Source organism: Ricinus communis, chromosome 9 (genome assembly GCF_019578655.1).
Source record: "Ricinus communis isolate WT05 ecotype wild-type chromosome 9, ASM1957865v1, whole genome shotgun sequence".
NCBI lineage: Eukaryota > Viridiplantae > Streptophyta > Magnoliopsida > Malpighiales > Euphorbiaceae > Ricinus > Ricinus communis.
The window spans coordinates 6,137,401-6,155,309 of record NC_063264.1 but is presented as its reverse complement, the minus strand read 5'-3'; the positions used below and the strand labels follow the sequence as shown (position 1 = coordinate 6,155,309).

Sequence of the window (17,909 nt, the reverse complement as noted above, 5' to 3'; positions counted from 1 at the left end):
TACCTAAAAGGGTAAGTTTCAAAAAAAAAAAAAAAACTAATTAGTGGATAGGGACCATAAGAACCGACACTAGCACTCGGTACATGTCTGTCAACAGACACAGAACTTACTATCACTGAGCTGCCCCTCAAAAGTAAAATTATCAAACAAAGTTTTGGATCCATTTTGTACCCTTAAATGATATAAGCTTGTTTTCTTTTACTATTGAATGCAGGAGAGATCACTGTATTTATTTATGTAGCTAATGATCATTGATTTCAGAGTGCAGTAATCTGTTTTGCACCTAAAGATAATAAAAGTGCCAAGTAATTCTTTAGTGGTAAACAGACAAAGTTCACACTTTCACCGACTATTAGAAAACTGTATGCACATACTGTATTGTGTTGTCCCATCTATGACCTTCTCAACCACCAAATATCCCACTTCACTTCCCCAAGTTTTCTCAAGAAGAACACAAGACACAGAACAACTTAAAGAATAGCAGCCGAAGAAGAAATATGCTCAGACCTACATTTTGTCTTCTAGCATTCCTTTTACTCCATACCCTTTTCACAATTTGCAATGGGGTTTCAGTTTCAGGCTTCAAGAACACTGAGGTTGATGCAATCATGAGGAGGGTTTGCACCAAGAAAATTGGAGACTGCTTTGAAGAGCCGGAAATGGAGTCAGAGATCAGCAGGAGAGTTCTTGTGATGCAAAAGAAGTACATAAGTTATGAGACATTGAAGAGGGATATGGTTCCATGTGACAAACCAGGTGCATCTTACTATGATTGTCATGCTGGAGAGGCTAATCCTTACAGTAGAGGTTGTGAAATGATTACAAGGTGTAGAGGGCACTAACGATTGAGAATAAATTAGTTAAATTTGACATAATCTTGTCGAAATTTGGTCATTTGCTATTACAGTTTCTTGATTTGGTGTCTTAATTTGGGTTTTCTTGGTTTTATTTGTAAATTCAAGAACCTTGCCTTGATTTGCTATATTATCAATATATAAGCTTAATTTTTGGGGAGATCTGGGGTTTCTTTTTCAGATTACTTAAATAAATAATAGTTGCTTCTCGGGGGAACCTTGAGTTTGGAATTCCTTTCAATTTTAAGCATTCTTTTATGGAAGAGTTAAGGTTTCTGATCTTTCTTTTCTATTTGGTGCTAGACATAGTTGGTTGTATTTTCTTTCGGTGTATCCTTTTATAACAATGTCAGATTTCTTTCCTTTTTTCTTCTGCAAAGCAAAAGCTTCATTCTTGAAATGGTTACGAACAAAGTCCCTCTCTTTCTCTAACCAGATCATCAAATCAAAAGCAACTTTTCCTTTTCTCTTGACATAATCCCCTCATTGCTAGATGGAGTTTAGAACTTGAAGAATCATGCATAGGTTTTACCTTCTTATTTCAAAAGATATCCAGGAAAGTAGAAAATGTATATGCAATAAAGAGGAAAAGATTGCAGCACAAAAGGGGAAATTATTTGGACATGCTGTGACTGTCACTGTGAGTTGAGAGAGATGATTTTGCCCTCCACTCTTCTATGTGATATTTGACAAATTTGAGATGTTCATTTTTCAAAGTTATATTTCTGCTGTAGTAGCACATCAGCACCAGCAGCTCCATCACAGATTTCCTTTCCCAAATCTTCCTTCTGTGGTACGTGCAGTAACATCCCTGATTGTCTAGGAACAGAAGAAACTCAAGACCTTGACAGGGAATCATGATTTAACATCTAATGCATAATTCTTTTTCCTGTCAGTTGATGATTTCCTTTTTGCTTGTCAAGTCACTCATCCATCTACAGTTCTGTTACTTGTTAAAGATCCTCTTCTTTCTTCTCACTCTTTAGTTTCATAAATTGCATAGAACACTAATGTTCTTGCACTAGTTCTCTTAGGCAGTTCATGAGCAATTCAGCATAGTCTCCTAGAGGATATTTATCTATGATCTGATGGTGGATAAGGTGCCACATAGCCTTTATCCAATCTGATTTGGTGATAGAATAAAATGTGATATGACAAAATGAGTGTGAACTAACAGTCCTGAGATGGTGAAACTTTTTTTTTTTTTTTGCATAGCTTCCTGAGATGGTGATTATGCATTTAGTTTCACTTCTGATATAATAATCTATAAATAGATTCTATCTAGATTATAAAATTAAGTTAAAATAATTAAAAGTTGAAGATCGGAAATGATTAATTACTTTATACTGATACTTGTAGTGATTAATTTGTTTAGACTTGTTTCTGAATAGAAAACATTCCTTCTGTTCCTGAATAACTTCTTTCAAAAGGATTCCGACTCTTCAGTGAATGTTTCGGTAGAAGATATGATTTCTTTCGCTATATATTCCTATCTAAAGCATCGCTTTAGCTTTAACTTGTTCTGGGAGTACGACTTCTGCAATAATCTAGCTTCTAAGCATCTGTCATTCCGCTGGCTATGGAGCATCGACCGCTGTGCTGTATCTCTTTTCAGGCTGTGCTCTTCAAGTGTATGACTGAGAAAGGTCTATTAATGCAGTTAGAGTAATTGAAGATATCAGTTTCACTGCAAGACCAATCGGAAAACCCACATCACTTGAAGATCCTAAATGGATAGCTACTTGCTTCAAAATCTCCCAGTTGTAAATTTCTTTCAGTTTGCTTATGCAACTATGTATGGTGATAAAAGAACTGGTCCAAGTCCTGTGCAGGTTTATTTCGAGTTTCTGGTGATTCTGCATTGGCTCGTTTCAGGTTGTACATGCTAGTGGGATCAAGACCAAGATCAATCCATCATGGCTAAGAGGAATTATTTGAGGTTATTACATTTGTTTTTAAAATGTTTTTGCCAGGGAAGCTTAAGATTGATCATGATAATCCCTCAAAACTACACAGGTGTTTCTGAAGTTTAGCATAGCCCAATTCACCGGCATTCCGAAGTTGAGAATTGGTTTCTTGGGCCTTTAATAAGACTTAAGTGCCTGAGGAAATCAAACAATCACTGCCCTGATAACTATTTGGTGCAGACAATAATTTTAGGAGTTAGATTAGCTAGCATTTCTCAAGCTGCAGTCACAGTTCTCAGTTTTTTGGACGTAGCATCTTTTTTCACCTAAGCCCGAGTTCGATTCCAACCTGACCCGCCCGGTCCAAAAAGACAAGTATGCCGTAAACTTTCAGGGAAAAGGAAAAACGTTTTTTCCTATATATTATTAACCAATTCCCATCCCTGATCATATTTCAAGGGTTACTAAAATTTGGTGGTCCAAGGTCCCACCTTTATGGACCTTTTTTTACAGCAATGATTTATTCTCATTGCCCTGCAATTTAAACCAAATCATATTTATGCAAGGGCAGGCTCACGGATACCTTTGAAGCCCTATCTTTGAAGCCTGTCTTTGTGTGCTGAATAATAAAAACTTAACCAGCATCAATGGCTCTCTTAGATCATCTCAGACAGGATAGAAAAATACCAAAGTTTATGCCCTTTTGAGTATTCAATCATGTTGACTCAGCTAAGTGGATCGTTAGAAATCTCAATGAGATGATGCTTTTCTTACTACCTACTAAAAACTACCCACCATTGCCACTTGTTTCTTGTCTGTCTGTCCAAAAATTTACCCTTTTCAACCACTTCCACTGTCCGTTGTTTTGTCTGGACCATGGCCATAAGATACTTTTCACTCGTGTGTTTATTAGAGAAAATATCAGATGATGATTAATTATGAAAATTTTTATGTGGTTCTCAAGAAAATTCCATCATTATAATAATACTCAACAAAAGATAGACAGATGGGTCTACGCTAGCACCAACCACGAGACCACAACCCAGTTTGTTGAATATAATCCCACCAATAATATCCCCCCACTCCCACTTCTTTGTTCACCAGACTCTTTATCTTTTTCATAAAAATAAATAAATAAATAATTATCAATCATCATTACCACCAACCACCAATCCTAGATTAGGCTCAATTCCATGAAGGGCCAACGACCCACTCGGGCACAGCAAAAACAAAAGCAAAGAAAGAGGCTCGCTCCATTTTTATCCTTTGCCATAACTACAACTTGTCAAGTCACCAAAATTCCAATTCAATAAGGTTTTCAGAGATATGCACACCAGACCTACTTTTTACATTAAAGATGGCTTAACTGTTTTAAGGTAATTTGCTGACAAGTAATAGCCATCCATCAAGGCAAACGCAAAAGAAAAACGATAGGTAATAATAATTTTTTTTTGCTTTGTTTTATGGTGAATAAAATGATAAACAACTGCACCAGAAATGAAATGGCAGCAGCTATAGTACACATCCAACACAACCTTCCATTCCTTAACTTTATTCAATCCGATTTGGTCTTCAACAGAGACCAATCGATTTCTTTCCTTCCAATTCACTCTCTCCTCCCCACCAAAACACAAAATCCTACAAAAATCAAAAGCCTAATATTCTACCACAAATCATCATCAAAATGTAAAATAAAAAGAAAACAATCAAGCCGTCCATTATGTAGTTTTTTCTCAAGCTTCTCTTCCACCTCAGTACCTGTAGTGAGCAGGCTTGTAAGGACCCTCAACTGGCACGCTGATGTAGTCAGCCTGGTCCTTGGAGAGCTTGGTGAGCTTGGCTCCAAGCTTTCCAAGATGAAGAGCAGCAACCTTCTCATCAAGATGCTTAGGCAAGACGTAGACCTTCTTTTCATATTTGCCAGTTGCCTTTTCCCTCCACAACTCGAGCTGTGCAATGACCTGGTTGGTGAAAGAGCAAGACATCACGAAACTTGGGTGACCAGTGGCACAACCCAAATTCATGAGACGCCCCTCAGCCAAGACAATGATGCCTGAGTTGGTATCAGGGAAGACCCACCTATCAGTTTGGGGCTTGATGGTGATCCTCTTCACACCAGGGAAGGTCTCAAGACCGTGCATATCAATTTCATTGTCAAAGTGACCAATGTTGCAGACAATGGCATTGTTCTTCATCTTCCTCATGTGATCGACCATGACGATGTCCTTGTTACCTGTGGTGGTGACAAAGATATCAGCTTCGGAGACAACATCTTCCAGAGGCAAGACTTGGTAGCCCTCCATAAGAGCCTGAAGGGCACAGATTGGGTCAATCTCAGTCACGATCACACGAGATCCAGCTTGCTTCAAGGCAGCAGCACAGCCCTTGCCAACATCACCATAACCACAGACAACAGAAACCTTGCCGGCAATCATGACATCAGTAGCCCTCATTAAACCATCAGGGAGGGAGTGGCGGCATCCATACAAGTTGTCAAACTGCAAACATACAAGATAATGATTACAAAATAGCATTAAAAAAAAACACGAACCACATATAGTCATAAGTACATTTTCCCTATATATATATATATATATATATATATATATATATATATATATCCAGTTGCTGCATTTTCTTTCACTTAATCAACTCTTAAAGATGAAAACATTGGGCAACTACTTTTAATGGGTCAAACAGTTTAAGTGAGATCTAACAGATAATAGTAAAAGCAAAGCAGTTGCTTAAAAAAAGATGAGATTAAATTCACAGTAGAACACAGTAAGCAAAGCTAGTAGTTAAAGCCATTTTTTCAAATACAAGTGATTCAAAACACCAGCTTTTTTCACATGATTAAAATCACTAGCGATAGACTAGTGACAAGATATCAGATCCGAAACCAAATCAGTAAACACTAATCAGAATTAATAGCAGATCTAAACAATGAAAACCCAGATCTATTAAAAAGAAAATTAAGAAAAATAAAAAGAACTTTACCTTGCTCTTAGTAACAGAGTCGTTAACATTGATAGCAGGGAACAACAAAGTCCCATTAGCTTGCATCTGATACAATCTCTTAACACCGGTAGTTGTCTCCTCAGATACACCCACCAATCTTTCCTTCATTTTGTGGTACTTTTTAGGATCTGTCTTTAGCCCATCTCTGATTATAGTCAACACAATCTGAAACTCCGCATTATCAGTAGAAGTCGGGTCAGGAACCTGACCGGTCTTCTCATAAATCTCCTCAGCCTTAACACCTTCGTGAATCAACAGAGTGGCATCCCCACCGTCGTCAACGATCAGATCTGGGCCACCGCCTGGGCCCCAGTCAAGGGCGCGCTCAGTGCACCACCAGTACTCCTGCAAAGTCTCTCCTTTCCAGGCGAACACGGCCGCTGAGTCGCGTGCTATGGCAGCAGCGGCGTGGTCTTGGGTGCTGAAGATGTTGCATGAGCACCAACGCACTTCTGCGCCTAGAGCTGTAAGGGTTTCGATGAGAACTGCGGTCTGGATTGTCATGTGGAGGGAACCGGTGATTTTGGCTCCTTTGAATGGCTGGGATGGGCCGAACTCGGTCCGGCAAGCCATTAAACCGGGCATTTCAACTTCGGCAAGCTCGATCTCGAGCCGACCGAAGTCGGCCTGAGACATGTCTTTGACCTTGTACTCACGGCCGCTGGTTGTTTTCTCCACCAACAAAGCCATTATGTACTGTAATGTCTTTCGATTTACGTTCTCTCTCTAAAAACGAGGTTTAAGGGTTTTTCGTAGAGAGAGGGGGGGTTTGAGGCGAGGAATTAAGGTAGAGATGAGGGTGTATAAATAGGTTAGAGATGCAAAATGGACGGCTCAGATCTTAGATTGAAACTCGGTTGGTGGATCTGGTAAAATGTTGAAAATCGTTTGCGTAGGAGACGCATTCTGATTGCTGTTAAAAGCCTTTTGTGGGTAAAAGTAAAGGTAACTCCTGAGAGATTATCAGAGCCGTTATTTTGGGTTTCTGATTGATTCACCGTTTTTTTCTTTTCTTTTTTCACTTAGTGCCGCTAAACTGCCAGTTTAGTAGTTATCTATTTATTGATTAACTTGAACACTTGGCTACCTTAAATCTATCCTTTTCTTCTTCTATTTTCCTTTTTTGGGTTAATTTGGGAGGTCTAGAATTTCATTTACAATTTAGATGCTACCCAAATGATGATTTTTAATAAGATACTATTCGACTTTTAGTAATTGGGATGAATGAGATGTATTTATGTGAATCGCTTATGTCTAGATTATGGATCTTGAACTTATTAATTTTAATATTTTTTAGAAAAATAAAGATAGTTTATTAATAATGGTTAATAAATATATTAAATATAAAAAATAAAATTATATATCAAACGTCTAAAAATATATATATAAAAAAAATAATATATTGCAATTATATATAAAGAGTATTTCGTTTGACGATCCACTCATATTATTTTTATAGATGTCTTTTAATAAACTCAAATATTTAAATATTATATTTATTTTTTATATCTTTTTATAAAAAGAGAACCCAACATCTATCATTAAACTCCTATAAAAAAATATTGGATGCTCCTATAAATAAATTACTTCTATAAAAAGAGTATTCTAAGATCTTTTAATAATAGACCATTTCAAAAAATATTAATATTTATTTATTAAAATTAATAAATAACATAAGAAAAAAATAATTATTCCTATCTAAAAATAACCAAGAGTAAATTAAAAAATATAACTGATAAAATGCTAATATCCAAGTTAGGGGGTCATGGACATGGTAATCTCTCTACTATTTATGTAACATCAAATGAGGAAGTGGTGCAAGTAATCTAAGAAAATTATTATTAAAGTGATTACCTGAATAGAGTTACAGTATTTAAATATATATTTGATATATGATTTTGTTCTTGAATATTAAAATAATAAATTTAGAGATCTTTTGATTTAATTATTCTATTTTTGATATAAAATCTAATTTCAAAATAAACATCATTTCAATAAATCTTCTTTTAAAGAAGAAAAGTCTTTAAATTAAAGAAGAAAAGAAAAAGTAGGACTGGCCTCGGGTAGTCCAACAAGCTTATGTAGATTTTGTTCATTCGCTATAATATTATTATAATTAATTTTTTAGCTCAATTTTATTTATTATTAGAAATATCTATAAAAATAATTTTAAAATAATAATTATTTGTTATAAATTATAAAAATCTAATTATATGAAATTAATTTAAAATAAGTTATTATTAATAAGTTTTTTAATAAAAGCAATAATGTCTAAAAAATAAAAAATTAAATTAAATTAATTACCAACTTATAAAAAAAAACTCTAAAATAGAATTTGATATAATGAACAAGTGATTGAGTATATTAAATAATCAACCAAACACCCTCGTTAGTCTTTTTTTCTTTTTTGATTTGGTATTCTTACTTTACAATTATATAACAACACATAAAAGCTCTAATAGAAATTCAAGCTCAATTTCTCAATTATCATAATTGTACACAAAACTTTACTCAAAGTTTCTGCAAGTGCTCGCAAATTCTTAGTTTTAATGTAATAATTGTCAATGTTCATAATATGCTTACATGCATCTCAAAAATTAAAAAGAATATAGCAAAAAAGACAAATATTTTTAATTTAAATTTGAAATTCACTAGAAGCACCCAATACCCTATAAATGAAATAATAAATCTTTTCACATTTTAATTAAAATGTCAAATTTAATTATTAAATAACTATAATAGAAAATTCTAGAAATAATACTTTATCAAACTAATAATGAATAATAGATTAGAAAAAGAAAATCCCACGAGCAGCAGCAGCAGCAGAAGACCCAAAGTACCCTCAAAAACAAGATTTTGTTTCATCTCCTTCAGAAATAGGATCTAAAGTCCTCCTTCAAACAAAAGAGAAATGAGAAGTAAGTTGATTTACATGAATCGCCATTGATGCATTCTTTCTTGAAGAAGAAGGAGATGATGATGAGGCACTATGCTTCCACTTCCCAAAAGCAGCCAATTCTATAACTGTATATTTTTGTCACAGCTCAAATAATAATTTTGCCATCCGTTATGATACCTATCACGTCTGCCTCCCTCACTCAATATTATTTTTTTGCACGTTTTAGAACTATTATACATTATATTACACAAATAACGCATATGCTTTAGGTTTGATCACATACGTCCAAATAACTTGATTTCATTGTCTACAAAAATAGCTCCACTTTACTCCATTATGACCACATTTCAGAGATTTTAAAAAATTATATTCATTCGATTTTAATTTATTTTAGAATTATTTAGTGTAATCGGTATTTTGAAATATTCATCTGTGTAAATTATGTATAGATATTTAAGTTATTTTAGAGTTTTAATGATATATTTATATATATAAAATAGTAAAAATATATGATTTTACCCCGCTTAAGGTTAATTGTCTATTTTCAGAAATATTAGCAAAAAAAAGAGAAAATATGGAGGTAAAATAAGCTTAATTGGACATGTTCGTGTCAAGATCTAAGATTAAAATGCATGGACTGCTAATTACAAGATTCAAGGGATATTTTAGTCATTTTATATAATTATTAGGATTTATATTAAGAGCTATTTATTGGATAGTATTTGATGGAGATAAAAATACTTAAAGTCTTATATATTATATAGATTTATAATAGTATACTTATCTCTAGGAAGATTTATATAGAGAAAGACTCTTCTCTATATATATCTCTGCAAAAATCTAACTCTAGGAGGAGAGTTTTCTCCTACATATTCTCTACACCTGCCGCAATTATTCTCTCCATAATTCTTTACAGTTCTTTATAAACATTTAGTTTTAGTTTCCATTGTTCTTTTAGAATTCAATGAACTTTTCAAGAAGTGGAGATTGATGACCAATTTTCTTCCTACTTGAAAAAATCCTTGATCTAGAGGGAGTTTTTACTTTATTATTTTTTGTCTTTCTATTTAATACCATAATTATTGGGTTAAATATGTCATGCTAGTTTTCATAAGTGTTTAGTTTAGTCTTTTAACTTTTGTATGAACCTTGTTATTTATTTATTTAATGAATGATTTTTTTACCTTTTATCTTTATTAGTTTCAGTTATTATTGTTAGTTAACCATCATATTAATTTAGTAATAGTAATTGTTACGAACATATTTAGGTTAAAAATATTAGAAACATCATTTTTACTTTAATCTATGTTAGCATAAAAAATCGAGGTTGCATCATTAGCTTGAGCGATTTAGAAAAAAAAACATATCACCGTCTCATTCATTAGATCTAAACTTAAAGTAAAACAAAGAGATTACTAAGTAAATGGCTAGACTAAATACTATTTTTAGCATATAGTTTTAGATCATAAGCATTTGCATTTGTATTGCATATTTAATTATTGTTTGGTTACTTTACTTTATACGTATTATCTTTTCAACATACTGATTTAGAATGTTTAAATTTACTTTTATTGTTTTGTATTGATAATTAATTTTTACAGTAAGTGGCCAGTTTTTTGAGAGATCAATCTCGTTGTGAACTTATTCTTACTATAGAAACGGTTCGTGCACTTGTGAGTACTAAAGAAGACAAATCAAATAGTATTAAGCAAATCTAATTGGATTTTAAATTAGATTCATTGATTTATACAAACATCAACTATACATTATATTTGTGTAAATTATTTCTTTTTTTATTTATAAAATAGCGGTAATTTAAACATGCTTCTAAAGGATATATTAATTTTTATATTTTCCTTAAATAAATTTTCAAAAAATGGGTCATTTCATTCTTTTTTTATGTAAATCCGACACTAAAGAATTAAATAAAATATTATATTAAAAAGCTTTTTCTTTTTTCTTATTTCTTATTGGGTGGCCAAACGCAAACAATTGGAAACAAGGGTGAATTATTGAAGACACTCCCCAAACTGGTGGGATCTACTGACTAACCATAATTGTGGGACCCATCAATTACTATAAATACACTTCCCTTCAGTCTTTTATGAAATCACGGTGTCGGTGATCTGAGTCACTACCAAAATAATTATTAATATTAAAAAGAAAATTACATTTATCTCAATTTTTATTTAAAATTATAAAGTCGTCAAAATAAAAATGAATAATCATGTGTGGTCCCACTTCATGTCGTACTTTTATCGGAAACGGTCCTACCAGGATGCAGCGGCACGGGAATATTATCATGTGCAGTGGGCAGATTGAGGACTGCACGATCACCGTCGAAATAAAGTACGAATTTCAAGATTTTATTTTATTTTTTCTAATCTTTTAGGAATAAGCCATGTTGACCCCTGTGTTTTTATTTTATTCTTCTTTAGTCCTTATACTTTTACTTCTATGAAATTTAAATCATTTTGCTAATGGTGATTGGTTAAGTGTATGTAACACAAGATAATACTTATGTTTTCTCTAATATTTCTTTTCACTTTTATTTAATGAGATAGAGACTATCTTTTTTTTTATTAATATTGAGACTTTATATTTTTCTTTATTTTGGTAATATTGACTCTTTGTAAAGTTAAATAATAAAATGATTAGATTCTATTATTATTTATATTTATATTTTTCAAGTAATAAAATATTAGTTGAATTAGAGTAATACCACTTGTTTTCAATTTATTTAAATTGAGAATAATATTAAGTTGAATTAAATTAGTTATATTAATTAAGATGTTATGTCTCAACGACTAATAAAAAAATTTAATATTAATTAATAGAAAATAAGCTATTTAAAACGTAATAATTATAAAACAATTTCTAATTTTGAGTACACAAAAAAATCTAAAATCTAAAATTTGTAAAATCTCATATTAATATATAAATATTCAACTAAAATTTTGGATTAATCCGTCTTAATTAAATATATACATAATATAATCACTTAAAGTGAATAAGAATTCATATATATATTTGAAAATTGAAAATTTCTTTATGAAAAGAAATATTATACAATTTGTCATCATTAAATAAATTCAATAATTGTTTTTTATTTTTTAACTTTAAAATAAAATACATAATCTAGTTAAATTTTTAAATTCTTGAGTTAATTTTATAATTTATTTTTAGTAATTTTAGTGTGCTAATAAATAATTGTCAATTTCTTTTTATACAAGGATTATTATTTCAGCACTCTCAAGAGTGCAGTTTTATTTTATTATTATTTTTAACCCATTGATGCAAATGGCAAGAACCACCGCAGCTCTGCGCCAATTGTTGCATAGAACAGGGGAAAGATGCTATGCTTAACGTCGCCGTTTCTTGTCGTTTTAATTTCATGGCACTAAATTTTAGGAAAATATATTATTAATTATTATTTATTATTCTCTTATGTTTTTGTAAATATAAAATAATTAATATAAAAAAAGTCGGTCATAGATCCGGATCATGTTCGACCAAAGTCACTTTCCATTTATTGCAACTACCAAATTACTAATTAAATTTAGATTTTAAATTGAAAAAATAAATAAATTTAGTGTAACATCATAAGAAGATTTCTTCAAAATAAATGTTTTTTATTTAATTAAATAAATATAAAAAATAAGCTGAATTTAATAAGATCAAAGAAATTGATTTTAATTATTGAAGGATGAATGCTTAGAAAACATGCTTACTCCTTTTTTTTTTTTTTAATTTTCGTTTGTCAAAAAAAATAAAACCATAATAGTCAACTTCAAAAGGAAAAAATATATAATAAATACAAGTGTGGTAGGTGATTCGTATTTTGGCCCCTTTTATTTGGGAGATTCTATCCATTTTTTTTAATAAGGGTGTGAAGTGAAGTGGGTATACTTGGAGTTTTAGAATATTCATCACCAAATATTTACATATTTTTAGAATTATGTGAGTGTGCCAAGACATGCCTATATATGATGAACCTTAACAAAAAATAAAAATATTTGTTGATAAAAGAAAATGCATCTCAATTTTTCAAATTATCCTAAGTGGTAGTCTAAAATTTTAATTATTTATATTTTCTTTTTGGGTAAATTTCAATGATTTTATATCATTTGTTATTAAGGGGTAAGCTTTTTGACTAAAAGAGAACAAAAGAATTAGGTAAGGTATAGACAAGACAAAGTTTAGCTTTAGCAATTTTAGTCCACTATGGCTACTTATAAATGGTGGCTTCTCTCTATCAAAGTCTTAGCACTAAGTGATCCCCAACCCAAGCAAATATTATTATGTCTTGTTTTATTAAATAACTAATTCAAGTAATGCTTACTTAAAAAAATAAAATAGCAACTTGATAAAAAGGTAAAGTTTTAGGTATGCCAATTGCCAAGCCAATGATTTTTTTTTTTAAATAAAATTATAAATGAGTAGAAGTTGAATTTGAAAAATTAACTTATACCCTAAGTCCAAAACTTTGTATCCTAGTTGGGAGGGTTGGTGAGGAAATAAGGTATTTTCCCAAAAAGAGTAGTCAATTATCAATTAGTTTTAGTATTTCTAATTCAAAAGCATACACCAACCCCCCAAATGTTTCTTCCTTTTCTTGTCATGGGTTTTGGATTTAGTTTTATAACAATGAAAATAATGTGCATAATATATGTGGGTATAAGAGAATTAGAAAATAAATAAAATTATGCAACATAATATATTATATCATGGTAATCTTTTATTAATTTTTAATTAATAATTTTTTAATTAATATTAGTGAAAATGGTAAAAAATAAAAATTGAAGTTTTGAGTGTAATTAAAAAGATAGAGAAGAGAAAATATCAGCCTCAATGTTGAAAGAATGGATCTCACACTGGAGCACAAATATGCAAAGCAAAGTAAGGGAAGGAAAGTGTCCACATCAGAAAGCCCAGTTGGTGCATTGCAATTGACTAAAATGACCCTCCAGCAACCCACAAATCCACCCACCAACTTCAAATCTTAACTTTTTTTCCTCCAAAATTGAGTTATAATAGTAATATAAAAACTGAGGAAGACTTTTTATTTTTATTTTTGATTTTTTCTACACCAAATTTTGCTAACAGTCACCAACTCCCCTCTCTCTAACATAATAATAATAAAAAAAGTAAAAAAAAATAAAGACTCACCAACTTCCATAAGGACATAGTGGCACACCAGATTCAGTCTTATTTAAAAAATCAAAATGATATTATATATATTGGTGATGTGGATGGTCCAAAAGAGGCATGTCTCTTTCTAAGGTTTTATTTACTTTTTTTTTCTTTCTTCATAGATTGGAGGTTGGCTAAAAGAGTATATATGTTAAACATTCTTCAAATCATCAAGTGGCTTTCTCCCTACCAAAGATGCATTTACCTTTATTATTGAGTAGCTAAATTTTGCTCTAACCCATGTTTTTCCCAATTTCTTGGACATGTAATTTTTGAATTTTTAAAGAACAATTCAATTAGAAACCAAAGTGTTTCCACAGGCAAATTATACCAAAGTTATTTACTCTATTTTAAACTTCTCACTCTAACGACTCAACTTACTAAAATATATTTAGTAGCTATAAATGGAAATAGAATAAGATTAGATTCTCTCTCAAGCTTTTTATAATTAGTTTTTCGTAAAAATTGTCATAAAATTAGATTGTTATAAATTTATTATGTCATAAATTTTTATTATATTATATATTTCTTTGTATCGATCATTTATTTAATTTAATCAAAAAAATTAATAAATTATATATCAACATATCTAGACTATAGGTCAAACTAAATTTGAATTGAACGTGTGCATAGACTCAAATTTGTTTTAGTTCCATTAGACTATTTGAATATATAGTTTTTATTTAACCTAACTTGTAAATGGAATATATATAATTTGATAATATGCTCATATATATCAAATGAATTTAAAACAAATTATATTTTTACATATATTTAAAAATGATATAAAACTTTCTTAAAATTTAGATTTTTTAAAAATATATTTATCGATGTAGTTTATAATTTTTAATCAACAAATGAAAATCTAATAAATGCAATTAAAATCAATAAATTCATATCATTTTTTTTGAGGTGAAATTTCATTTTCTTAAAAAAGGAAAAAAGAGAAGAAAAACTTTTACCTACCTCCACCAAAATATTAGAAAAAGAAAAAAGAAAAAAGAGAAACAAAAGAGGCCATAAACGTAATATTCTAATCATAACAATCTCCCTTATAAAACACCATTCAGATTCCTCTTCGTTCTTGCAAACATTAGCCTCTCTTGCACCTCTTCAAACACCTCTCTGTCTCTCTTCCTCTGCTTCTCTTCTCAACAAACAACAAATGGATCCAGTAAATGTTTGGGGCAATACTCCCCTGCAAACAGTAGACCCAGAAATCCATGACTTGATCGAGAAGGAGAAGCGCCGACAATGCACCGGGATCGAGCTCATCGCCTCCGAGAACTTCACCTCCTTCGCCGTCATCGAGGCATTAGGCAGTGCCCTCACCAACAAATACTCCGAAGGAATGCCCGGAAACCGCTATTATGGAGGCAATGAGTACATCGACGAGATCGAAAACCTGTGTCGCTCCCGCGCCCTCCAAGCCTTCCATTTAGAGCCAACCAAATGGGGTGTCAATGTGCAGCCTTACTCCGGTTCTCCGGCCAATTTCGCCGCCTACACTGCGGTGCTTCAGCCCCATGATAGGATTATGGGTTTGGATCTGCCATCAGGTGGGCATTTGACACATGGGTATTATACTTCTGGTGGTAAAAAGATATCTGCTACCTCAATTTATTTCGAGAGTTTGCCTTATAAGGTTAACTCACAAACTGGGTATATTGATTATGAGAAATTGGAGGAGAAAGCTTTGGACTTCAGACCAAGATTGATTATTTGTGGTGGCAGTGCTTACCCAAGGGACTGGGATTATGCCAAGTTCAGGTCTGTTGCTGACAAGTGCGGTGCCCTCTTGCTTTGTGATATGGCTCATATTAGTGGTCTAGTTGCTGCTCAGGTACTGCAAAGTTTTTTTTTTTCTTTTCTATTTCCCCCTTTTTCTTAGTTTGATTTGATTGATTGATTTGTTTTAGTGGATCTGATCTGGGTTTTCTTAGAGGTGGGTATGTCGTGGAAGATTGGATCTTGGTTTTCTGTAATCTGGCTTCATTATAGATCTGGGCTCTATACTTTAAGTAGATTGTATAAAGTGTGATTTTACTTCATTATATTTTTGGTATTTTTGATAAATGGAATAGAGATCTGGGTTAGATTTGGTTCTATTAGGTAAGTTCCTCCCTTCTTCTAAATGACTTTTTTTTTTTGTTGTGTGGACCTTCCAGTGTGGCTTTAGCTTAGGGAGTATGGAGCTAGAAATGAATTCTATTAAATAATGGGATTGTGGAGACTAGTCATTACCTAATTGGATTTATTGCCTTAAGATAGCTTATGTTCTTATCTTGTGCACATATAATTTTAAGATATAGCTTATGTTCTTATCTTGTGCACATATAATGTTAAGATCTGGTTATGAGAATGGCATAAAAATAGACTTGTCCCGTGCTAATTAATAAAAAGTTTTTTAATGAAATGATGCTTTAGATCGGACGCTACAGTGAATAAACTTGCATTTTCCTACGTGTGCAGACCATAATTTGATTGTGAGTCTGGTGCAATATTGAGATTTTTTTCGAGATCTCAATTTGATCTAAATTTGGAATGTTCTGCTTGTCTTTAGGAAGCTGCCAACCCCTTTGAATTCTGTGATATTGTTACTACCACCACCCACAAAAGCTTGAGGGGCCCTAGGGCTGGTATGATCTTCTACAGAAAGGGACCTAAACCACCCAAGAAGGGCCAGCCAGAGGATGCAGTTTACGACTTTGAAGACAAGATCAACTTCTCAGTTTTCCCCTCGCTTCAGGGTGGACCTCACAATCACCAGATTGGTGCTCTGGCTGTTGCGTTGAAACAATCCATGACCCCTGGGTTCAAGGCTTATGCCAAACAAGTCAAGGCTAATGCAGTTGCCCTCGGAAAATACTTGATGGGCCAGGGATACAAGCTGGTCACTGGAGGAACTGAGAACCACCTTGTCCTTTGGGATCTTCGTCCTCTTGGATTGACTGGTAAAAATGTCGAATTTTCTTGGGTTGAGGGACTTACTGGCCGTGCACATTTGTTTCTTCGTAAATATCTGAGTCTTTGATATGTTTATTGCAGGCAACAAGGTTGAAAAGCTATGTGATCTTTGCAACATCACTGTAAACAAGAATGCTGTGTTTGGTGATAGCAGTGCTTTGGCTCCTGGAGGAGTGAGAATTGGTATGATAATCAACTGCTACGAAAAATTGATCTGATGTCTACAGTTTAACCACTTAGTTAAAAGTTATGAAGTTAAGGATCATAAGAGTTTAATTGGATTATAGAAGTTGCTCTGCTTGACTTTTGCCAAAAACGCAGCAACCTAGTATAAGTTAAAATTACATCATTTTAGTTGCTACTTGGTTCCAAAAATGATAGTTATCAGAACAATGTCATAGTTGGGTGTAGATATCTGATTGGATTTTTTCTATTTGTAGGTACCCCTGCCATGACCTCCAGAGGTTTGGTTGAGAAGGATTTTGAGAAGATTGGAGAATTCCTCCACCGTGCTGTGTCCCTCACTTTGAGCATCCAGAAGGAACATGGGAAGCTCTTGAAGGACTTCAACAAGGGTCTGGTGAATAACAAGGACATTGAGGCTCTCAAGGCTGACGTAGAGAAGTTTTCGAGCTCCTTCGACATGCCTGGTTTCCTCATGTCTGAAATGAAATACAAGGATTAGGTGTAAACACTTCTTACTTAGCATTTTCATTGCTGAAAATTTACTTCAGCAGCTCTACTGGAAAGAGAAAAGGGCTTCCATCTTTTGCTGGTGTTTTTGATTTTGGTCTTGTAGGATAGCTATCAATTTTTCATTACATTTGAAGCTTATGTTGGTCCTCTCATGTTTTGTTATTGGGGCAGGATGTTTCCATCCTCTCAATAGCTTGATTATGTATTACCTGTTTCATATACTGTGTTGATTATGCGCCTCATTCCTCAACCAATAAAGTAATGAGTTACAGCCTTTTTTCTCGTCTCTCTCTCTTTTTATTGTGAATCTTTATGCTTTTTCATAATTATCTGTGCAACTTGGAGTTGTACCCATATATTGAAGTAGTTGGGATT

The 17,909-nt window shown here is 32.5% G+C and overlaps 2 protein-coding genes across 3 annotated transcripts; one reads left to right on the top strand and one right to left on the bottom strand.

Moving 5' to 3' along the window:
* Nucleotides 1–4,196: 4,196 nt before the first annotated feature.
* Nucleotides 4,197–6,565, bottom strand: LOC8286890 (adenosylhomocysteinase). Of its 2 annotated transcripts, XR_007217282.1 has the most exons (3): nt 5,759–6,565; nt 4,379–5,259; nt 4,197–4,344 (listed from the first exon to the last, which is right to left on the bottom strand). XR_007217282.1 is itself a non-coding variant. In XM_002522759.4 (2 exons), the coding sequence occupies exons 1-2, from the start codon at nt 6,467–6,469 to the stop codon at nt 4,513–4,515; spliced, it is 1,458 nt and encodes a 485-aa protein (XP_002522805.1). In that variant the 5' UTR covers nt 6,470–6,565; the 3' UTR covers nt 4,197–4,512. The 2 variants fall into 2 exon arrangements, 1 of the variants encoding a protein (XP_002522805.1); XM_002522759.4 differs by having other exon boundaries at nt 4,197–5,259.
* Nucleotides 6,566–14,936: 8,371 nt separating this feature from the next.
* Nucleotides 14,937–17,820, top strand: LOC8286891 (serine hydroxymethyltransferase 4). The gene is made up of 4 exons (XM_002522760.4): nt 14,937–15,714; nt 16,435–16,825; nt 16,920–17,021; nt 17,279–17,820. Exons 1-4 carry the CDS (start codon nt 15,037–15,039, stop codon nt 17,521–17,523), a joined length of 1,416 nt encoding a protein of 471 aa, XP_002522806.1. The 5' UTR covers nt 14,937–15,036; the 3' UTR covers nt 17,524–17,820.
* The last annotated feature ends 89 nt before the right edge of the window (nt 17,821–17,909 follow it).